General features: G+C 44.9%; 1 protein-coding gene across 1 annotated transcript in view; it reads left to right on the top strand.

The window, feature by feature from the left end:
• The first annotated feature begins 582 nt into the window (after window positions 1–582).
• The window catches only part of slc38a8a (solute carrier family 38 member 8a), a 29,829-nt gene continuing 5,636 nt past the window's right edge, over window positions 583–24,775 (top strand). Inside the window, exons 1-5 of the mRNA XM_028408297.1 lie at window positions 583–780; window positions 1,553–1,751; window positions 2,005–2,161; window positions 2,379–2,483; window positions 3,589–3,646. Of these exons, the coding sequence (XP_028264098.1) occupies window positions 583–780; window positions 1,553–1,751; window positions 2,005–2,161; window positions 2,379–2,483; window positions 3,589–3,646 (717 nt within the window). The remainder of the gene's footprint in view (window positions 781–1,552; window positions 1,752–2,004; window positions 2,162–2,378; window positions 2,484–3,588; window positions 3,647–24,775) is intronic.

The following is a 24,775-nucleotide window of genomic DNA, read 5'->3' as shown; positions in this document are numbered from 1 at the left end:
TTGGACACAGGTGAAGCACATTAGGGCGGAGCAGGTAATCACAGGAGGGGGAAGGGAGCACACATGAGGAAGGGGAAGTAAACAGAACTGAAACACAAGGGGAAGATCAAGTTTCAAAATAAAACAGGAAGTGACTAGTAAAACTAAACCTAATACAAACAGAAAATGAACTACAAAATAAAAGACCTGGCTGAAACCATGACACTTTTTCTGTAATTGCTGTTGATTAAAACTTTTGCAAAAGATAAATAAAAACATGATTTTCTTACAGCTAGCCCGTTATAATACTATATAATAGTATACTATATAATAGCCTTAGTCCCATTGTTATTTTATTAGACACAGTAATAGTATTGTCTGCTTAAAACCTAGTTTAAATGAACAAAGCACAAAGACGAAACCTGTGTCTCTTGCGAGTAAACACTCCATTCTCCGAGCAGTACGTGAATGCAACATAAGACCCAGTCTACCCTCCCTCCTGCTCACCTGCGGCCAGCGGAGCAGCAGCAGAAGCAGAAGGAGCTGACCGGCACATGTGTGCTCACTGCCGCGTCCTGCTCTGAGTTTCTCCTGGGTTAAAGCATGGAGGAGTTGGCCAGAGAGAGCATTAGTCTGCTGGCTTCAGCCTCCACCAAGCCCCCGCTGGACGTCGGGCCGCGGCTCGGTTGTCTTGGGGCCATTTTCATCATGCTGAAGTCTGCCCTGGGCGCAGGACTCCTCAACTTCCCCTGGGCCTTCGAGAGAGCCGGGGGGATCCGCAGCGCCGTCACCGTGGAGCTGGTGGGCTTTACTTTATTTATCTGCGTATCTCACAGTTCTTGTACCAGCTCAAGTTACCTTTGTATTTATTGATATTTATTGATATACAGATGTTTATCCCCTCAGAGTTGAGGTCCTTTAAGATCAATTCAGGTGATCAGCTCCATCTGCAGCTGATTTTATTTTACTCATTTTCTAGTCTGTCACAAACACCCTGCACTTCTGAATGCAACTTTGTCATTTTATCCTGCAGACTTTAATGGTACATTTCTTGTGAGAAGTTCAGAAAAAGATTGAAAGACTTGATTTAGCTTCATTTGATAGCTAAGAAGCTAATGCTAGCTGTTGCACACTGATGCATCACATAGAAATCTAACAGATGCTTACAGATGGTGTCCTGTCTGTTTAAAGTGGATATAAATAATGTGGAGACATGTCAGTATTTAAATATACAAGCAATGTGTGCATTTTAAAGATGACATGAGATGTCGCAGGAAACACATGTTCTTGGTTGGTTGGCTGTTGTCAGCTGTCATGATCTGGTACTCAGCATTAAATCGACTCGTCACGACTCGTCTGCTTTGCTAAATGACACACATCCATCCAGGCATTTAATAATTCTATTACTGTCACTTTGTGCTACCCGTCAAACTAAATGCCACACATTTAAATGATGAATAAAAATATAATTTATTCTGGATTAAAAGTGCAGCTCCAACATCACTTTGGCAAGATTGTTACACCACGCTGTTGGTTGTTGGTTGTCTTTGAGCTCGTTTTTCTCTCCGTTCAGGTCTCACTCGTGTTCCTGATCAGTGGCCTGATCATCCTGGGTTACTCCTCGTCCATCAGCGGTCAGTGCACCTACCAGGCGGTAGTGAAAGAGGTGTGCGGGCCGGCCATCGGTCAGCTGTGTGAGATCTGCTTTGTCTTCAACCTCTTCATGATCTCGGTGGCCTTCCTGGTCATAGTGGATGACCAGCTGGAAAAATGTGAGTTTCAGAAAATTTGTAAGCTTTATTGATGCTCTTGGTGAACAACCTGGCAGCTCCGTTAGGTCACCAAGAATATAGAAACATAAGCTTGACAAATCACCATTGTATGGCTAAGCAGGTTTTTGACCATCCTGTTATCCTTCTCCTGCTCCACCCTCTCATTCAAATCTGTCTTTGCGGTGGATAAAGAGTACTTTTTCTGCCTCTTTATGTGCGTTTGAACTCGTGTTCTTGTGTCTGTGCCCGTCAGTGTGTGACTCCCTGTATGATCTAGTGGCTAGTTTGCCAAAATCCGAGTTGCCGTACCATTTCTACACAGACCAGCACTTTGCCCTGGTGCTGCTCTGCTTCTTCCTCATTCTTCCACTGTCCATCCCCAAAGAGATCAGCATCCAGAAATACATCAGGTCAGTTCTTAGCAATGATGTCTCCTGCTGAAACATGAAATAATGATAATAATAATAATCATGCTCCTTTGTGGGTAATTGTGTGGCTCTCACATGACCCCACTGACTGTGTGCTGACCCTTGTGGTCAGCTCTCACTAATCCCCCCCCCCCATCAATGTCACTTTGACTTGGTTATCCGGCGTCTGCCTGATTTCTGTCTCCGCCCCCCCTTACAGCGTTCTGGGTACTCTGGCTGCGACCTACCTGACCATAGCTATCATCATCAAATACCACACCATGCCTGCTGTTCTGGTTCACAACACACCCCTCTACAGCAGTGGGTAGGTACTTGTGAGTGTGTCTGTGTGTGTGTGAGAGAGAGGACAAACAATGGGATCCAGGGCTCTAAACAAACTTTGGTTTGGTTCAGTCGTCACAGTAAAGTCCCAATTGGGCTTTGGATAAATTGGTCCATTGAGAGTGCAGTGAATTATCAGTGCTGTTATTATTATTATTTCCCACTGTTTGTGCATCATTGCTTGGAGACAATTAGCATAGCATAGCCTAAAGTGTACAGCAGTGAACTTTATATTTGTGTTGTGTGCTACGTTCTGCTCAATGAGTAAAATGTTGCTGATTTATAGTGTCCCGTTTCACACCCGTGCTTGTCATACATACTGCACTTGGATAACAAGGTAAGCAAGGAAGTATACAAGACAGCATGCTGCTAGGCAGGGAAAGCAATCTACACTGAGATATAACATTAATTTTATCCTAAGCTAATGGTCTCCTGTGGTTCCATAGTTACATCTTCTCACAGTTGATGTTGTCTTTTTTCATCTGTAAACATTACAGAAGCATTGGTTAGCACTTGAATTAGAAAAACCACAATAAATGTAATAGTCCTAAACTCTAATCTACAAATTCAATACAGAACGCCTTTGTAAAACTATCCAAAGAGTGTGAGACACATGATAACTATCACATAAATTGGAAACCTGTGTTTGTGGCTTGTAAGCTTGGTGACATCACCGACACTGTAGTCTGTGATTACACAATACAACTGTTTGACTGCTCCTTTATGCTCATTTTTTGTCTTGATGAGTGTCAATAACAAAAGAGAAATGAAATATATTTTAATTGGTGTCATAGATCGTCTTTACTGTGTCATAAATATATATGATGACTAGGCCAGGTCAACATTATGGAATTGTCTCTCAGGAGCCATAAATCACTGATGAATCCAGGACACCGTTGCACATGAGACGTCTGGATCACTGACTGTACCTAGGTCTCTCTGTGGCAGACAGATTAACTCTGTAGTGAAGTGCCTCTAAATGCCACAGCATTCTGAATGCCCTAATAACAGCTCATATCTTCTTCTGGTGTCAGTGGTGAACAGAGATTGATCCATGTGCCTGTGTTCTCCTGTGTGTGTGTGCGCAGGATCGGCTCCTGGGCCTCCATGTTTAGCGTCATCCCCACCATCTGCTTTGGTTTCCAGGTGAGTTTTGAGAGCGTGTGTGGCTATAAGGCTGAGAGTGCAGAGGCCTGTGTGTACATATGATGCAGCAGGGAAAACACTGCAAACATGTGACTAAGTGTAAAAGTTATATCACACAAATGGCATGTGACATTTAAAGGGTTGTTTAAACAGATTTCTTTCAAACTCTCAAACACTCACAAATTATGTGAAAATAAGAACAAAATTAAAGCTGCAAGCAGCATTGCGGGCCCTTGCACACCTTGCGATCCGCAGGGCCATTGCAGTCCCCTCTCCTCTGCTCTTCTTTCCTCTGCTCTCCTTTCCTCTCATTTCCAGAGACGTACATGTTTACAAGAGAAAGTTCGTGTTGCCAGTAGGTGGCGCTATGACCGTATTAGCATATATATCTGTTCAGACTCAGGTCCATAGCAGTACTGTAAGATTTTGTCCACATTGCATGAACTATATTGGTGGTACTTCAGAAAATAGAGCGAGTTCCTTTGTAATGGAGAATGGTCAACTTTGAGGCCACGCCCTGGCCACACCGTAACACCTTTGAAAGAGTTTTGGAATGCGTCTATTCCCTATGGTGTCCTGAGTGGACACAGTAACTTTCAGCTCAATCCGATGAAGTATGCGAGGCGTGAAAAGTTTTGCTGCAGGGTCACACATCGCCAAAAATGGCCACAAACTTTCAAATGGCGGACTTCCTGTTGGGTTTGGAGGGGGGGTCCAAGAGACTTTTTGGTGCATCTTGAGGTGATACATATGTGTGCCAATTTTCATAATCCTGTGTCAAACCGGCCAGAGGGGCTACGCGTTGGGGGCGCTATAGAGCCATTTTCCTATGTGCATTTCAAAACTCAGCAAATTTCAAAATTTTTCGGGCGAATGAATTTTTCTACCAAGCTTGGTGAGTTTTGGGGCATGTTAAGGCCTCCAAAAATGCGATCATTGAGTCGGAAAAAAAACTAAAAAAAAAAAAAAAAATTAAAGCTGCAAGCAGCATTGCGGGCCCTCGCAGACCTTGCGATCCGTGGGGCTATAGCTGTCTTCTCTCCTATGCTCTTATCTCTTATACACTCCTGTCCTATGCTCTCCTCTTCTCTCATTTGCAGAGATGTACAACAAACACATGTTTACAACCAAACTTTCCTGTTAGCAGTAGGTGGCGCTATGCCCGTATCATCCTATTAGCATATATATCTGTTCAGACTCGGGTCCATAGCAGTACTGCAAGATTTTGTCCACATTGCATAAAGTATATGGGTAGTACTGCATAAAATACAGTGAGTTTTGAAGCAGGGTCACAAATAGGCAAAAAATGGCCACAAAAGTCAAAATGGCGGACTTCCTGTTGGGTTTGGAGGGGGGGTCCAAGAGACTTTTTTGTGCGTCTTGGGGTGATACACATGTGTGCTAATGTTCATGATCCTGTGTCAAACTGGCCAGCGGGGCTACGCGTTGGGGCAAAAAAATACAGGGAGTTCCTTTGTAATGGCGAATGGTCAACTTTGAGGCCACGCCCCCACCACACCGTAATACTGTTGTAAGAGTTTTGGAATGCGTCTATTCCCTATGGTGTCCTGAGTTGACACAGTGAGTTTTAGCTCAATTGGATGAAGTATGCGAGGCGTGAAAAGTTTTGCAGCAGGGTCACAAATCACCAAAAATTAACAGAAATTTCAAAATGGCGGACTTCCTGTTGGGTTTGGAGGGGGGGTCCAAGAGACTTTTTTGTGCATCTTGGGGTGATAAACATGTGTGCCAATTTTCGTGACCCTACTCAAAACAGGCCACAGGGGCAAGCAGAAAAACCTATGAAAACACAACATTTTGTGTAGCCAGTAGGTGGCGCTCTGTCAAAGCCTCAATATTGTTGTATAGATGTGTTTAGGGTCAGACTCTGATCATACATGTGACATTTCGTACAGATCGGACAGAAAACGAAGAAGTTATAGAGACTTTCTGTGTCCTCAGAAATGGTCAAACTTTGAGGCCACGCCCCGGCCACACCGTCAGACTTTTGTAAGAGTTTTGGAATGCGTCTATTCCCTATGGTGTCCTGAGTGGACACAGTAACTTTCAGCTCAATCCGATGAAGTATGCGAGGCGTGAAAAGTTTTGCTGCAGGGTCACACATCGCCAAAAATGGCCACAAACTTTCAAATGGCGGACTTCCTGTTGGGTTTGGAGGGGGGGTCCAGGAGACTTTTTTGTGCGTCTTGAGGTGATACATATGTGTGCCAATTTTCATTAAAGCTGCAAGCAGCATTGCGGGCCCTCGCGCACCTTGCGATCCGCAGGGTCATCGCAGTCTTCTCTCCTATGCTCTCGTCTCCTATACTGTCCTGTGCTATGCTCTCCTCCTCTCATTTCCACAGATATACAACAAACACATGTTTACAACCAAACTTTCCTGCTACCAGTAGGTGGCGCTATGACCGAATCATCCTATTAGCATATATATCTGTTCAGACCCGGGTCCATAGCAGTACTGTAAGATTTTGTCCACATTGCATAAAGTATATGGGTAGTACTGCATAAAACACAGCGAGTTCCTTTGTAATGGCGAATGGTCAACTTTGAGGCCACTCCCCTGCCACACGGTAATACTTTTGAAAGAGTTTTGGAATGCGTCTATTCCCTATGGTGTCCTGAGTGGACACAGTGAATTTCAGCTCAATTGCATGAAGTATGTGAGGCGTGAAAAGTTTTGAAGCAGGGTCACAAATACGCAAAAAATGGCCACAAAAGTCAAAATGGTGGACTTCCTGTTGGGTTTGGAGGGGGGGTCCAAGAGACTTTTTTGTGCGTCTTGGGGTGATACACATGTGTGCCAATTTTCATGATCCTGTGTCAAACTGGCCAGCGGGGCTACGCGTTAGGGCAACAAATACAGGGAGTTCCTTTGTAATGGCGAATGGTCAACTTTGAGGCCACGCCCCCACCACACCGTAATACTTTTGTAAGAGTTTTGGAATGCGTCTATTCCCTATGGTGTCCTGAGTGGACACAGTGATTTTCAGCTTGATTGGATGAAGTATGCGAGGCGTGAAAAGTTTTGCAGCAGGGTCACAAATCGCCAAAAATTAACAGAAATTTCAAAATGGCGGACTTCCTGTTGGGTTTGGAGGGGGGGTCAAAGAGACTTTTTTGTGCATCTTGGGGTGATAAACATGTGTGCCAATTTTCGTGACCCTACTCAAAACAGGCCACAGGGGCAAGCAGAAAAACCTATGAAAACACAACATTTTGTGTAGCCAGTAGGTGGCGCTCTGTCAAAGCCTCAATATTGTTGTATAGATGTGTTTAGGGTCAGACTCTGATCATATATGTGACATTTCGTACAGATCGGACAGAAAACGAAGAAGTTATAGAGACTTTCTGTGTCCTCAGAAATGGTCAAACTTTGAGGCCACGCCCCGGCCACACCGTCAGACTTTTGTAAGAGTTAAGGAATGCGTCTATTCCCTATGGTGTCCTGAGTGGACACGGCGAATTTCAGCTCAATCCGATGAAGTATGCGAGGCGTGAAAAGTTTGGCAGCAGGGTCACACATTGCCAAAAATGGCCACAAACCTTCAAATGGCGGACTTCCTGTTGGGTTTGGAGGGGGGGTCCAAGAGACTTTTTTGTGCGTCTTGAGGTGATACATATGTGTGCCAATTTTCATAATCCTGTGTCAAACCGGCCAGAGGGGCTACGCGTTGGGGGCGCTATAGAGCCATTTTTATATGTGCATTTCAAAAGTCAGCAAATTTCAAAATTTTTCGGGCGAATGAATTTTTCTACCAAGTTTGGTGAGTTTTTGGGCATGTTAAGGCCTCCAAAAATGCGATCTCGGAGGGGGGAAAAAAAAAAAAAAAAAAAAAAAAAAAAATTAAAGCTGCAAGCAGCATTGCGGGCCCTCGCGCACCTTGCGATCCGCGGGGTCATCGCAGTCTTCTCTCCTATGCTCTTGTCTCCTATACTCTCCTGTCCTATGCTCTCCTCTTATTTCCACAGAGATACAACGAACACATGTTTACAACCAAACTTTCCTGCTACCAGTAGGTGGCGCTATGACCGTATCATCCTATTAGCATATATATCTGTTCAAACTCGGGTCCATAGCAGTACTGTAAGATTTTGTCCACATTGCATAAAGTATATGGGTAGTACTGCATAAAACACAGCGAGTTCCTTTGTAATGGCGAACGGTCAACTTTGAGGCCACTCCCCCGCCACACGGTAATACTTTTGAAAGAGTTTTGGAATGCATCTATTCCCTATGGTGTCCTGAGTAGACACAGTGAATTTCAGCTCAATTGCATGAAGTATGTGAGGCGTGAAAAGTTTTGAAGCAGTGTCAAAAATAGGCAAAAAATTGCCACAAAAGTCAAAATGGCAGACTTCCTGTTGGGTTTGGAGGCGGGGTCCAAGAGACTTTTTTGTGCGTCTTGGGGTGATACACATGTGTTCTAATTTTCATGAACCTGTGTCAAACTGGCCAGCGGGGCTACACATTAGGGCAAAAAATACAGGGAGTTCCTTTGTAATGGCGAATGGTCAACTTTGAGGCCACGCCCCCACCACACCGTAAGACTTTTGTAAGAGTTTTGGAATGCGTCTATTCCCTGTGGTGTCCTGAGTGGACACAGTGAATTTCAGCTCAATTGCATGAAGTATGTGAGGCGTGAAAAGTTTTGAAGCAGGGGCAAAAATAAGCAAAAAATGGCCACAAAAGTCAAAATGGCGGACTTCCTGTTGGGTTTGGAGGCGGGGTCCAAGAGACTTTTTTGTGCGTCTTGGGGTGATTCACATGTGTGCTAATTTTCATGAACCTGTGTCAAACTGGGCAGCGGGGCTACACATTAGGGCAAAAAATACAGGGAGTTCCTTTGTAATGGCGAATGGTCAACTTTGAGGCCACGCCCCCACCACACCGTAAGACTTTTGTAAGAGTTTTGGAATGTGTCTATTCCCTGTGGTGTCCTGAGTGGACACAGTGAATTTCAGCTCAATTGCATGAAGTATGTGAGGCGTGAAAAGTTTTGAAGCAGGGTCAAAAATAGGCAAAAAATGGCCACAAAAGTCAAAATGGCGGACTTCCTGTTGGGTTTGGAGGGGGGGTCCAAGAGACTTTTTTGTGGGTCTTGGGGTGATACACATGTGTGCCAATTTTCATGATCCTGTGTCAAACTGGCCAGAGGGGCTACGCGTTGGGGCAAAAAATACAGGGCGTTCTTTTGTAATGGCGAATGGTCAACTTTGAGGCCACGCCCCCACCACACCGTAAGACTTTTGTAAGAGTTTTGGAATGCGTCTATTCCCTATGGTGTCCTCAGTGGACACACTGATTTTCAGCCTGATTGGATGAAGTATGCGAGGCGTGAAAAGTTTTGCAGCAGGGTCACAAATCGCCAAAAATTAACAGAAATTTCAAAATCGCGGACTTCCTGTTGGGTTTGGAGGGGGGGTCCAAGAGACTTTTTTGTGCATCTTGGGGTGATACACATGTGTGCCAATTTTCGTGACCCTACTCAAAACAGGCCACAGGGGCAGGCAGAAAAACCTATGAAAACACAACATTTTGTGTAGCCAGTAGGTGGCGCTCTGTCAAAGCCTCAATATTGTTGTATAGATGTGTTTAGGGTCAGACTCTGATCATACATGTGACATTTCGTACAGATCGGACAGAAAACGAAGAAGTTATAGAGACTTTCTGTGTCCTCAGAAATGGTCAAACTTTGAGGCCACGCCCCGGCCACACCGTCAGACTTTTGTAAGAGTTTTGGAATGCGTCTATTCCCTATGGTGTCCTGAGTGGACACGGCGAATTTCAGCTCAATCCGTTGAAGTATGCGAGGCGTGAAAAGTTTGGCAGCAGGGTCACACATCGCCAAAAATGGCCACAAACCTTCAAATGGCGGACTTCCTGTTGGGTTTGGAGGGGGGGTCCAAGAGACTTTTTTGTGCGTCTTGAGGTGATACATATGTGTGCCAATTTTCATAATCCTGTGTCAAACCGGCCAGAGGGGCTACGCGTTGGGGGCGCTATAGAGCCATTTTAATATGTGCATTTCAAAAGTCAGCAAATTTCAAAATCTTTCGGGCGAATGAATTTTTCTACCAAGTTTGGTGAGTTTTTGGGCATGTTAAGGCCTCCAAAAATGCGATCTCGGAGGGGAAAAAAAAAAAAAAAAAAAAAAAAAAAAAAAAAAATTAAAGCTGCAAGCAGCATTGCGGGCCCTCGCGCACCTTGCGATCCGCGGGGTCATCGCAGTCTTCTCTCCTATGCTCTCGGCTCCTATACTCTCCTGTCCTATGCTCTCCTCCTCTCATTTCCACAGATATACAACGAACACGTTTACAACCAAACTTTCCTGCTACCAGTAGGTGGCGCTATGACCATATCATCCTATTAGCATATATATCTGTTCAGACTCAGGTCCATAGCAGTACTATAAGATTTTGTCCACATTGCATAAAGTATATGGGTAGTACTGCAGAAAACACAGCAAGTTCCTTTGTAATGGCGAATGGTCAACTTTGAGGCCACTCCCCCGCCACACGGTAATACTTTTGAAAGAGTTTTGGAATGCGTCTATTCCCTATGGTGTCCTGAGTGGACACAGTGAATTTCAGCTCAATTGCATGAAGTATGTGAGGCGTGAAAAGTTTTGAAGCAGGGTCACAAATAGGCACAAAATGGCCACAAAAGTCAAAATGGTGGACTTCCTGTTGGGTTTGGAGGGGGGGTCCAAGAGACTTTTTTGTGCGACTTGGGGTGATACACATGTGTGCTAATTCTTGTGATCCTGTGTCAAACTGGCCAGCGGGGCTACGCATTAGGGCAATAAATACAGTGACTTCCTTTGTAATGGCGAATGGTCAACTTTGAGGCCACGCCCCCGCCACACCGTCAGACTTTTGTAAGAGTTTTGGAATGCGTCTATTCCCTATGGTGTCCTGAGTGGACACAGTGAGTTTTAGCTCATTTGGATGAAGTATGCGAGGCGTGAAAAGTTTTGCAGCACGGTCACAAATCGCCAAAAATTAACAGAAATTTCAAAATGGCGGACTTCCTGTTGGGTTTGGAGGGGGGGTCCAAGAGACTTTTTTGTGCATCTTGGGGTGATACACATGTGTGCCAATTTTCGTGACCCTACTCAAAACAGGCCACAGGGGCAGGCAGAAAAACCTATGAAAACACAACATTTTGTGTAGCCAGTAGGTGGCGCTCTGTCAAAGCCTCAATATTGTTGTATAGATGTGTTTAGGGTCAGACTCTGATCATACATGTGACATTTCGTACAGATCGGACAGAAAACGAAGAAGTTATAGAGACTTTCTGTGTCCTCAGAAATGGTCAAACTTTGAGGCCACGCCCCAGCCACACCGTCAGACTTTTGTAAGAGTTTTGGAATGCGTCTATTCCCTATGGTGTCCTGAGTGGAAACGGCGAATTTCAGCTCAATCCGTTGAAGTATGCGAGGCGTGAAAAGTTTGGCAGCAGGGTCACACATCGCCAAAAATGGCCACAAACCTTCAAATGGCGGACTTCCTGTTGGGTTTGGAGGGGGGGTCCAAGAGACTTTTTTGTGCGTCTTGAGGTGATACATATGTGTGCCAATTTTCATAATCCTGTGTCAAACCGGCCAGAGGGGCTACGCGTTGGGGGCGCTATAGAGCCATTTTTATATGTGCATTTCAAAAGTCAGCAAATTTCAAAATTTTTCGGGCGAATGAATTTTTCTACCAAGTTTGGTGAGTTTTTGGGCATGTTAAGGCCTCCAAAAATGCGATCTCGGAGGGGGAAAAAAAAAAATTAAAGCTGCAAGCAGCATTGCGGGCCCTCGCGCACCTTGCGATCCGCGGGGTCATCGCAGTCTTCTCTCCTATGCTCTCGTCTCCTATACTCTCCTGTGCTATGCTCTCCTCCTCTCATTTCCACAGATATACAACAAACACATGTTTACAACCAAACTTTCCTGCTACCAGTAGGTGGCGCTATGACCGTATCATCCTATTAGCATATATATCTGTTTAGACTCGGCTCCATGGCAGTACTGTAAGATTTTGTCCACATTGCATAAAGTATATGGGTAGTACTGCATAAAACACAGCGAGTTCCTTTGTAATGGCGAATGGTCAACTTTGAGGCCACTCCCCCACCACACGGTAATACTTTTGAAAGAGTTTTGGAATGCGTCTATTCCCTATGGTGTCCTGAGTGGACACAGTGAATTTCAGCTCAATTGCATGAAGTATGCGAGGCATGAAAAGTTTTATAGCAGGGTCAGAAAACGGTAAAAATTACAAAAAAAAATCAAAATGGTGGACTTCCTGTTGGGTTTGGAGGGGGGGTCCAAGAGACTTTTTTGTGCGTCTTGGGGTGATACACATGTGTGCTAATTCTCATGATCCTGTGTCAAACTGGCCAGCGGGGCTACGCATTAGGGCAATAAATACAGTGAGTTCCTTTGTAATGGCGAATGGTCAACTTTGAGGCCACGCCCCCGCCACACCGTCAGACTTTTGTAAGAGTTTTGGAATGCGTCTATTCCCTATGGTGTCCTGAGTGGACACAGTGAGTTTTAGCTCATTTGGATGAAGTATGCGAGGCGTGAAAAGTTTTGTAGGAGGGTCACAAATCGCCAAAAATTAACAGACATTTCAAAATTGCGGACTTCCTGTTGGGTTTGGAGGGGGGGTCCAAGAGACTTTTTTGTGCATCTTGGGGTGATACACATGTGTACCAATTTTCATGACCCTACTCAAAACAGGCCAGGGGGGCAGGCAGAAAAACCTATTAAAACACAACATTTTGTGTAGCCAGTAGGTGGCGCTCTGTCAAAGCCTCAATATTGTTGTATAGATGTGTTTAGGGTCAGACTCTGATCATACATGTGACATTTGGTACAGATGGGACAGAAAACAAAGAAGTTATAGCGACTTCCTGTTTCCTCTGAAATGGTCAAACTTTGAGGCCACGCCCCGGCCACACCGTCAGACTTTTGTAAGAGTTTTGGAATGCGTCTATTCCCTATGGTGTTCTGAGTGGACACAGTGAATTTCAGCTCAATTCTATGAAGTATGCGAGGCGTGAAAAGTTTGGCAGCAGGGTCACACATCGCCAAAAATGGCCACAAACCTTCAAATGGCGGACTTCCTGTTGGGTTTGGAGGGGGGGTCCAAGAGACTTTTTTGTGCGTCTTGAGGTGATACATATGTGTGCCAATTTTCATAATCCTGTGTCAAACTGGCCAGAGGGGCTACGCGTTGGGGGCGCTATAGAGTCATTTTCCTATGTGCGTTTCAAACGTCAGCAAATTTCAAAATTTTTCGGGCGAATGAATTTTTCTACCAACTTTGGTGAGTTTTTGGGCATGTTAAGGCCCCCAAAAATGCAATCTAAGGGGGGGAAAGAAAAAAAAAAAAAAAAAAAAAAAATAATAATCCTAAGGGTTTCAATAGGGCTCTTGCACCATTCGGTGCTCGGGCCCTAATTAAAGCTGCAAGCAGCATTGCGGGCCCTCGCGCACCTTGCGATCCGTGGGGTCATCGCAGTCTTCTCTCCTATGCTCGCGTCTCCTATACTCTCCTGTGCTATGCTCTCCTCCTCTCATTTCCACAGATATACAACAAACACATGTTTACAACCAAACTTTCCTGCTACCAGTAGGTGGCGCTATGACCGTATCATCCTATTAGCATATATATCTGTTTAGACTCGGCTCCATGGCAGTACTGTAAGATTTTGTCCACATTGCATAAAGTATATGGGTAGTACTGCATAAAACACAGCGAGTTCCTTTGTAATGGCGAATGGTCAACTTTGAGGCCACTCCCCGCCACACGGTAATACTTTTGAAAGAGTTTTGGAATGTGTCTATTCCCTATGGTGTCCTGAGTGGACACAGTGAATTTCAGCTCAATTGCATGAAGTATGTGAGGCGTGAAAAGTTTTGAAGCAGGGTCACAAATAGGCAAAAAATGGCCACAAAAGTCAAAATGGTGGACTTCCTGTTGGGTTTGGAGGGGGGGTCCAAGAGAGTTTTTTGTGCGTCTTGGGGTGATACACATGTGTGCTAATTCTCATGATCCTGTGTCAAACTGGCCAGCGGGGCTACGCATTAGGGCAATAAATACAGTGAGTTCCTTTGTAATGGCGAATGGTCAAGTTTGAGGCCACGCCCCCGCCACACCGTCAGACTTTTGTAAGAGTTTTTGAATGCGTCTATTCCCTATGGTGTCCTGAGTGGACACAGTGAGTTTTAGCTCATTTGGAGGAAGTATGCGAGGCGTGAAAAGTTTTGTAGGAGGGTCACAAATCGCCAAAAATTAACAGAAATTTCAAAATTGCGGACTTCCTGTTGGGTTTGGAGGGGGGGTCCAAGGGACTTTTTTGTGCATCTTGGGGTGATACACATGTGTACCAATTTTCATGACCCTACTCAAAACAGGCCAGGGGGGCAGGCAGAAAAACCTATGAAAACACAACATTTTGTGTAGCCAGTAGGTGGCGCTCTGTCAAAGCCTCAATATTGTTGTATAGATGTGTTTAGGGTCAGACTCTGATCATACATGTGACATTTCGTACAGATCGGACAGAAAACGAAGAAGTTATAGAGACTTTCTGTGTCCTCAGAAATGGTCAAACTTTGAGGCCACGCCCCGGCCACACCGTAAGACTTTTGTAAGAGTTTTGGAATGCGTCTATTCCCTATGGTGTCCTGAGTGGACACGGCAAATTTCAGCTCGATCCGTTGAAGTATGCGAGGCGTGAAAAGTTTGGCAGCAGGGTCACACATCGCCAAAAATGGCCACAAACCTTCAAATGGCGGACTTCCTGTTGGGTTTGGAGGGGGGGTCCAAGAGACTTTTTTGTGCGTCTTGAGGTGATACATATGTGTGCCAATTTTCATAATCCTGTGTCAAACCGGCCAGAGGGGCTACGCGTTGGGGGCGCTATAGAGCCATTTTTATATGTGCATTTCAAAAGTCAGCAAATTTCAAAATTTTTCGGGCGAATGAATTTTTCTACCAAGTTTGGTGAGTTTTTGGGCATGTGAAGGCCTCCAAAAATGCGATCTCGGAGGGGGAAAAAAAAAAAAAAAAAAAAAAAAAAAAAAAAAAAAAAATAATAATCCTAAGGGTTTCAATAGGGCTCTTGCACCATTCGGTGCTCGGGCCCTAATAATTAAAGCTGCAAGCAGCATTGCGGGCCCTCGCGCACCTTGCGATCCGTGGGGTCATCGCAGTCTTCTCTCCTATGCTCGCGTCTCCTATACTCTCCTGTGATATGCTCTCCTCCTCTCATTTCCACAGATATACAACAAACACATGTTTACAACCAAACTTTCCTGCTACCAGTAGGTGGCGCTATGACCGTATCATCCTATTAGCATATATATCTGTTTAGACTTGGCTCCATGGCAGTACTGTAAGATTTTGTCCACATTGCATAAAGTATATGGGTAGTACTGCATAAAACACAGCGAGTTCCTTTGTAATGGCGAATGGTCAACTTTGAGGCCACTCCCCGCCACACGGTAATACTTTTGAAAGAGTTTTGGAATGCGTCTATTCCCTATGGTGTCCTGAGTGGACACAGTGAATTTCAGCTCAATTGCATGAAGTATGTGAGGCGTGAAAAGTTTTGAAGCAGGGTCACAAATAGGCAAAAAATGGCCACAAAAGTCAAAATGGTGGACTTCCTGTTGGGTTTGGAGGGGGGGTCCAAGAGAGTTTTTTGTGCGTCTTGGGGTGATACACATGTGTGCTAATTCTCATGATCCTGTGTCAAACTGGCCAGCGGGGCTACGCATTAGGGCAATAAATACAGTGAGTTCCTTTGTAATGGCGAATGGTCAAGTTTGAGGCCACGCCCCCGCCACACCGTCAGACTTTTGTAAGAGTTTTTGAATGCGTCTATTCCCTATGGTGTCCTGAGTGGACACAGTGAGTTTTAGCTCATTTGGAGGAAGTATGCGAGGCGTGAAAAGTTTTGTAGGAGGGTCACAAATCGCCAAAAATTAACAGAAATTTCAAAATTGCGGACTTCCTGTTGGGTTTGGAGGGGGGGTCCAAGAGACTTTTTTGTGCATCTTGGGGTGATACACATGTGTACCAATTTTCATGACCCTACTCAAAACAGGCCAGGGGGGCAGGCAGAAAAACCTATGAAAACACAACATTTTGTGTAGCCAGTAGGTGGCGCTCTGTCAAAGCCTCAATATTGTTGTATAGATGTGTTTAGGGTCAGACTCTGATCATACATGTGACATTTCGTACAGATCGGACAGAAAACGAAGAAGTTATTGAGACTTTCTGTGTCCTCAGAAATGGTCAAACTTTGAGGCCACGCCCCGGCCACACTGTAAGACTTTTGTAAGAGTTTTGGAATGCGTCTATTCCCTATGGTGTCCTGAGTGGACACGGCGAATTTCAGCTCAATCCGTTGAAGTATGCGAGGCGTGAAAAGTTTGGCAGCAGGGTCACACATCGCCAAAAATGGCCACAAACCTTCAAATGGCGGACTTCCTGTTGGGTTTGGAGGGGGGGTCCAAGAGACTTTTTTGTGCGTCTTGAGGTGATACATATGTGTGCCAATTTTCATAATCCTGTGTCAAACCGGCCAGAGGGGCTACGCGTTGGGGGCGCTATAGAGCCATTTTTATATGTGCATTTCAAAAGTCAGCAAATTTCAAAATTTTTCGGGCGAATGAATTTTTCTACCAAGTTTGGTGAGTTTTTGGGCATGTTAAGGCCTCCAAAAATGCGATCTCGGAGGGGGAAAAAAAAAAAAAATAATAATCCTAAGGGTTTCAATAGGGCTCTTGCACCATTCGGTGCTCGGGCCCTAATAATCCTAAGGGTTTCAATAGGGCTCTTGCACCATTCGGTGCTCGGGCCCTAAAAATAATAATCCTAAGGGTTTCAATAGGGCTCTTGCACCATTCGGTGCTCGGGCCCTAAAAATAATAATCCTAAGGGTTTCAATAGGGCTCTTGCACCATTCGGTGCTCGGGCCCTAATAATCCTGTGTCAAACCGGCCAGAGGGGCTACGCGTTGGGGGCGCTATAGAGCCATTTTTATATGTGCATTTCAAAAGTCAGCAAATTTCAAAATTTTTCGGGCGAATGAATTTTTCTACCAAGTTTGGTGAGTTTTTGGGCATGTTAAGGCCTCCAAAAATGCGATCTCGGAGGGGGAAAAAAAAAAAAAATTAAAGCTGCAAGCAGCATTGCGGGCCCTCGCGCACCTTGCGATCCGCGGGGTCATCGCAGTCTTCTCTCCTATGCTCTTGTCTCCTATACTCTCCTGTCCTATGCTCTCCTCTTATTTCCACAGAGATACAACGAACACATGTTTACAACCAAACTTTCCTGCTACCAGTAGGTGGCGCTATGACCGTATCATCCTATTAGCATATATATCTGTTCAGACTCAGGTCCATAGCAGTACTGTAAGATTTTGTCCACATTGCATAAAGTATATGGGTAGTACTGCATAAAACACAGCGAGTTCCTTTGTAATGGCGAACGGTCAACTTTGAGGCCACTCCCCCGCCACACGGTAATACTTTTGAAAGAGTTTTGGAATGCATCTATTCCCTATGGTGTCCTGAGTAGACACAATGAATTTCAGCTCAATTGCATGAAGTATGTGAGGCGTGAAAAGTTTTGAAGCAGGGTCAAAAATAGGCAAAAAATTGCCACAAAAGTCAAAATGGCGGACTTTCTGTTGGGTTTGGAGGCGGGGTCCAAGAGACTTTTTTGTGCGTCTTGGGGTGATACACATGTGTGCTAATTTTCATGAACCTGTGTCAAACTGGCCAGCGGGGCTACGCATTAGGGCAATAAATACAGTGAGTTCCTTTGTAATGGCGAATGGTCAAGTTTGAGGCCACGCCCCCGCCACACCGTCAGACTTTTGTAAGAGTTTTTGAATGCGTCTATTCCCTATGGTGTCCTGAGTGGACACAGTGAATTTCAGCTCAATTGCATGAAGTATGTGAGGCGTGAAAAGTTTTGAAGCAGGGTCAAAAATAGGCAAAAAATGGCCACAAAAGTCAAAATGGCGGACTTCCTGTTGGGTTTGGAGGGGGGGTCCAAGAGACTTTTTTGTGCGTCTTGGGGTGATACACATGTGTGCCAATTTTCATGATCCTGTGTCAAACTGGCCAGAGGGGCTACGCGTTAGGGCAAAAAATACAGGGAGTTCTTTTGTAATGGCGAATGGTCAACGTTGAGGCCACGCCCCCACCACACCGTAAGACTTTTGTAAGAGTTTTGGAATGCGTCTATTCCCTATGGTGTCCTGAGTGGACACAGTGATTTTCAGCTTGATTGGATGAAGTATGCGAGGCGTGAAAAGTTTTGTAGCAGGGTCACAAATCGCCAAAAATTAACAGAAATTTCAAAATGGCGGACTTCCTGTTGGGTTTGGAGGGGGGGTCCAAGAGACTTTTTTGTGCATCTTGGGGTGATACACATGTGTGCCAATTTTCATGACCCTACTCAAAACAGGCCAGGGGGGCAGGCAGAAAAACCTATGAAAACACAACATTTTGTGTAGCCAGTAGGTGGCGCTCTGTCAAAGCCTCAATATTGTTGTATAGATGTGTTTAGGGTCAGACTCTGATCATACATGTGACATTTCGTACAGATCGGACAGAAAACGAAGAAGTTATAGAGACTTTCTGTGTCCTCAGAAATGGTCAAACTTTGAGGCCACGCCCCGGCCACACCGTCAGACTTTTGTAAGAGTTTTGGAATGCGTCTATTCCCTATGGTGTCCTGAGTGGACACGGCGAATTTAAGCTCAATCCGATAAAGTATGCGAGGCGTGAAAAGTTTGGCAGCAGGGTCACACACCAAAAATGGCCACAAACCTTCAAATGGCGGACTTCCTGTTGGGTTTGGAGGGGGGGTCCAAGAGACTTTTTTGTGCGTCTTGAGGTGATACATATGTGTGCCAATTTTCATAATCCTGTGTCAAACCGGCCAGAGGGGCTACGCGTTGGGGGCGCTATAGAGCCATTTTTATATGTGCATTTCAAAAGTCAGCAAATTTCAAAATTTTTCGGGCGAATGAATTTTTCTACCAAGTTTGGTGAGTTTTTGGGCATGTTAAGGCCTCCAAAAATGCGATCTCGGAGGGGGAAAAAGAAAAAAAAAAAAAAAAAAAAAAAAAAAAAAAAAAAAATTAAAGCTGCAAGCAGCATTGGGGGCCCTCGCAGACCTTGCGATCCACGGGGCTATTGCTGTCTTCTCTCCTATGCTCTTGTCTCCTATACTTTCCTGTTCTATGCTCTGTTTTCCTCCCATTTGCAGAGATGTACAACAAACACATGTTTACAACCAAACTTTCCTGCTACCAGTAGGTGGCGCTATGACCGTATCATCCGATTAGCATATATATCTGTTTAGACTCGGCTCCATGGCAGTACTGTAAGATTTTGTCCACATTGCATAAAGTATATGGGTAGTACTGCATAAAACACAGCGAGTTCCTTTGTAATGGCGAATGGTCAACTTTGAGGCCGCTCCCCCGCCACACGGTAATACTTTTGAAAGAGTTTTGGAATGCGTCTATTCCCTATGGTGTCCTGAGTGGACACAGTGAATTTCAGCTGAATTGCATGAAGTATGCGAGGCATGAAAAGTTTTATAGCAGGGTCAGAAAACGGTAAAAATTACAAAAAAAAAGTCAAAATGGTGGACTTCCTGTTGGGTTTGGAGGGGGGGTCCAAGAGACTTTTTTGTGCGTCTTGGGGTGATACACATGTGTGGTAATTCTCATGATCCTGTGTCAAACTGGCCAGCGGGGCTACGCATTAGGGCAATAAATACAGTGAGTTTCTTTGTAATGGCGAATGGTCAACTTTGAGGCCACGCCCCCACCACACCGTCAGACTTTTGTAAGAGTTTTTGAATGCGTCTATTCCCTATGGTGTCCTGAGTGGACACAGTGAGTTTTAGCTCATTTGGATGAAGTATGCGAGGCGTGAAAAGTTTTGTAGGAGGGTCACAAATCGCCAAAAATTAACAGAAATTTCAAAATGGCGGACTTCCTGTTGGGTTTGGAGGGGGGGTCCAAGAGATTTTTTTGTGCATCTTGGGGTGATAAACATGTGTACCAATTTTCATGCCCCTACTCAAAACAGGCCAGGGGGGCAGGCAGAAAAACCTATGAAAACACAACATTTTGTGTAGCCAGTAGGTGGCGCTCTGTCAAAGCCTCAATATTGTTGTATAGATGTGTTTAGGGTCAGACTCTGATCATACATGTGACATTTCGTACAGATCGGACAGAAAACGAAGAAGTTATAGAGACTTTCTGTGTCCTCAGAAATGGTCAAACTTTGAGGCCACGCCCCGGCCACACCGTCAGACTTTTGTAAGAGTTTTGGAATGCGTCTATTCCCTATGGTGTCCTGAGTGGACACGGCGAATTTCAGCTCAATCCGTTGAAGTATGCGAGGCGTGAAAAGTTTGGCAGCAGGGTCACACATCGCCAAAAATGGCCACAAACCTTCAAATGGCGGACTTCCTGTTGGGTTTGGAGGGGGGGTCCAAGAGACTTTTTTGTGCGTCTTGAGGTGATACATATGTGTGCCAATTTTCATAATCCTGTGTCAAACTGGCCAGAGGGGCTACACGTTGGGGGCGCTATAGAGTCATTTTTCTATGTGCGTTTCAAAAGTCAGCAAATTTCAAAATTTTTCGGGCGAATGAATTTTTCTACCAAGTTTGGTGAGTTTTTGGGCATGTTAAGGCCCCCAAAAATGCGATCTCAGGGGGGGAAAGAAAAAAAAAAAAAAAAAAAAATAATAATCCTAAGGGTTTCAATAGGGCTCTTGCACCATTCGGTGCTCGGGCCCTAATAATCCTAAGGGTTTCAATAGGGCTCTTGCACCATTCGGTGCTCGGGCCCTAATAATAATCCTAAGGGTTTCAATAGGGCTCTTGCACCATTCGGTGCTCGGGCCCTAATAATAATCCTAAGTGTTTCAATAGGGCTCTTGCACCATTCGGTGCTCGGGCCCTAATAATCCTAAGGGTTTCAATAGGGCTCTTGCACCATTCGGTGCTCGGGCCCTAATAATCCTAAGGGTTTCAATAGGGCTCTTGCACCATTCGGTACTCGGGCCCTAATAATAATCCTAAGGGTTTCAATAGGGCTCTTGCACCATTCGGTGCTCGGGCCCTAATTAAAGCTGCAAGCAGCATTGCGGGCCCTCGCAGACCTTGCGATCCGCGGGGCTATCGCTGTCTTCTCTCCTATGCTCTTGTCTCCTATACTCTCCTGTGCTATGCTCTCCTCTCCTCTCATTTGCAGAGATGTACAACAAACATATGTTTACAACCAATCTTTCCTGTTAGCAGTAGGTGGCGCTATGACCGTATCATCCTATTAGCATATATATCTGTTCAGACTCGGGTCCATAGCAGTAGTGTAAGATTTTGTCCACATTGCAAAAAGTATATGGGTAGTACTGCATAAAACACAGCGAGTTCCTTTGTAATGGCGAATGGTCAACTTTGAGGCCACACCCCCGCCACACGGTAATACTTTTGAAAGAGTGTTGGAATGCGTCTATTCCCTATGGTGTCCTGAGTAGACACGGTGAATTTCAGCTCAATTGCATGAAGTATGTGAGGCGTGAAAAGTTTTGAAGCAGGGTCACAAATACGCAAAAAATGGCCACAAAAGTCAAAATGGCGGACTTCCTGTTGGGTTTGTGTGCCAATTTTCATGAGACTCCCCAAAACAGGCCACAGGGGCATGCATAAAAACCTATGAAAACACAACATTTTATGTAGCCAGTAGGTGGCGCTCTGTCAAAGCCTCAATATTGTTGTATAGATGTGTTTAGGGTCAGACTCTGAGCATACATGTGACATTTGGTACAGATCGGACAGAAAACGAAGACGTTATAGCGACTTCCTGTTTCCTCTGAAATGGTCAAACTTTGAGGCCACGCCCCGGCCACACCATCAGACTTTTGTAAGAGTTTTGGAATGCGTCTATTCCCCATGGTGTCCTGAGTGGACACCATAGTAGGGCAAAAAATACAGGGAGTTCCTTTGTAATGGCGAATGGTCAACTTTGAGGCCACTCCCCCGCCACACGGTAATACTTTTGAAAGAGTTTTGGAATGCGTCTATTCCCTATGGTGTCCTGAGTGGACACAGTGAATTTCAGCTCAATTGCATGAAGTATGCGAGGCGTGAAAAGTTTTATAGCAGGGTCAGAAATCGCCAAAAATTACAGAAAAAATCAAAATCACGGACTTCCTGTTGGGTTTGCAGGTGGGGTCCAAGAGACTTTTTTGTGCATCTTGGGGTGATACACGTGTGCTAATTTTCATGATCCTGTGTCAAACTGGCCAGCGGGGCTACGCGTTAGGGCAAAAAATACAGGGAGTTCCTTTGTAATGGTGAATGGTCAACTTTGAGGCCACGCCCCCACCACACCGTCAGACTTTTGTAAGAGTTTTGGAATGCGTCTATTCCTTATGGTGTCCTGAGTTGACACAGTGAGTTTTAGCTCAATTGGATGAAGTATGGAAGGCGTGAAAAGTTTTGTAGCAGGGTCACAAAACGCCAAAAATTAACAGAAATTTCAAAATCACGGACTTCCTGTTGGGTTTGCAGGTGGGGTCCAAGAGACTTTTTTGTGCATCTTGGGGTGATACACATGTGTGCCAATTTTCATGAGCCTCCCCAAAACAGGCCACAGGGGGATGCAGAAAAACCAGTGAAAACACAACATTTTGTGTAGCCAGTAGGTGGCGCTGTCAAAGCCTCAATTTTGTTGTATAGATGTGTTTAGGGTCAGACTCTGATCATACATGTGACATTTCGTACAGATCGGACAGAAAACGAAGAAGTTATAGCGACTTCCTGTTTCCTCTGAAATGGTCAAACTTTGAGGCCACGCCCCGGCCACACCGTCAGACTTTTGTAAGAGTTTTGGAATGCGTCTATTCCCTATGGTGTCCTGAGTGGACACGGCGAATTTAAGCTCAATCCGATAAAGTATGCGAGGCGTGAAAAGTTTGGCAGCAGGGTCACACACCAAAAATGGCCACAAACCTTCAAATGGCGGACTTCCTGTTGGGTTTGGAGGGGGGGTCCAAGAGACTTTTTTGTGCGTCTTGAGGTGATACATATGTGTGCCAATTTTCATAATCCTGTGTCAAACCGGCCAGAGGGGCTACGCGTTGGGGGCGCTATAGAGCCATTTTTATATGTGCATTTCAAAAGTCAGCAAATTTCAAAATTTTTCGGGCGAATGAATTTTTCTACCAAGTTTGGTGAGTTTTTGGGCATGTTAAGGCCTCCAAAAATGCGATCTCGGAGGGGGAAAAAGAAAAAAAAAAAAAAAAAAAAAAAAAAAAAAAAAAATTAAAGCTGCAAGCAGCATTGGGGGCCCTCGCAGACCTTGCGATCCACGGGGCTATTGCTGTCTTCTCTCCTATGCTCTTGTCTCCTATACTTTCCTGTTCTATGCTCTGTTTTCCTCCCATTTGCAGAGATGTACAACAAACACATGTTTACAACCAAACTTTCCTGCTACCAGTAGGTGGCGCTATGACCGTATCATCCGATTAGCATATATATCTGTTTAGACTCGGCTCCATGGCAGTACTGTAAGATTTTGTCCACATTGCATAAAGTATATGGGTAGTACTGCATAAAACACAGCGAGTTCCTTTGTAATGGCGAATGGTCAACTTTGAGGCCGCTCCCCCGCCACACGGTAATACTTTTGAAAGAGTTTTGGAATGCGTCTATTCCCTATGGTGTCCTGAGTGGACACAGTGAATTTCAGCTGAATTGCATGAAGTATGCGAGGCATGAAAAGTTTTATAGCAGGGTCAGAAAACGGTAAAAATTACAAAAAAAAAGTCAAAATGGTGGACTTCCTGTTGGGTTTGGAGGGGGGGTCCAAGAGACTTTTTTGTGCGTCTTGGGGTGATACACATGTGTGGTAATTCTCATGATCCTGTGTCAAACTGGCCAGCGGGGCTACGCATTAGGGCAATAAATACAGTGAGTTTCTTTGTAATGGCGAATGGTCAACTTTGAGGCCACGCCCCCACCACACCGTCAGACTTTTGTAAGAGTTTTTGAATGCGTCTATTCCCTATGGTGTCCTGAGTGGACACAGTGAGTTTTAGCTCATTTGGATGAAGTATGCGAGGCGTGAAAAGTTTTGTAGGAGGGTCACAAATCGCCAAAAATTAACAGAAATTTCAAAATGGCGGACTTCCTGTTGGGTTTGGAGGGGGGGTCCAAGAGATTTTTTTGTGCATCTTGGGGTGATAAACATGTGTACCAATTTTCATGCCCCTACTCAAAACAGGCCAGGGGGGCAGGCAGAAAAACCTATGAAAACACAACATTTTGTGTAGCCAGTAGGTGGCGCTCTGTCAAAGCCTCAATATTGTTGTATAGATGTGTTTAGGGTCAGACTCTGATCATACATGTGACATTTCGTACAGATCGGACAGAAAACGAAGAAGTTATAGAGACTTTCTGTGTCCTCAGAAATGGTCAAACTTTGAGGCCACGCCCCGGCCACACCGTCAGACTTTTGTAAGAGTTTTGGAATGCGTCTATTCCCTATGGTGTCCTGAGTGGACACGGCGAATTTCAGCTCAATCCGTTGAAGTATGCGAGGCGTGAAAAGTTTGGCAGCAGGGTCACACATCGCCAAAAATGGCCACAAACCTTCAAATGGCGGACTTCCTGTTGGGTTTGGAGGGGGGGTCCAAGAGACTTTTTTGTGCGTCTTGAGGTGATACATATGTGTGCCAATTTTCATAATCCTGTGTCAAACTGGCCAGAGGGGCTACACGTTGGGGGCGCTATAGAGTCATTTTTCTATGTGCGTTTCAAAAGTCAGCAAATTTCAAAATTTTTCGGGCGAATGAATTTTTCTACCAAGTTTGGTGAGTTTTTGGGCATGTTAAGGCCCCCAAAAATGCGATCTCAGGGGGGGAAAGAAAAAAAAAAAAAAAAAAAATAATAATCCTAAGGGTTTCAATAGGGCTCTTGCACCATTCGGTGCTCGGGCCCTAATAATCCTAAGGGTTTCAATAGGGCTCTTGCACCATTCGGTGCTCGGGCCCTAATAATAAT

Source organism: Parambassis ranga, chromosome 6 (genome assembly GCF_900634625.1).
Source record: "Parambassis ranga chromosome 6, fParRan2.1, whole genome shotgun sequence".
Classification (NCBI taxonomy): Eukaryota; Metazoa; Chordata; class Actinopteri; family Ambassidae; genus Parambassis; species Parambassis ranga.
The sequence above is the reverse complement of the archived record's forward strand: the minus strand, read 5'-3'. Positions and strand labels throughout refer to the sequence as shown.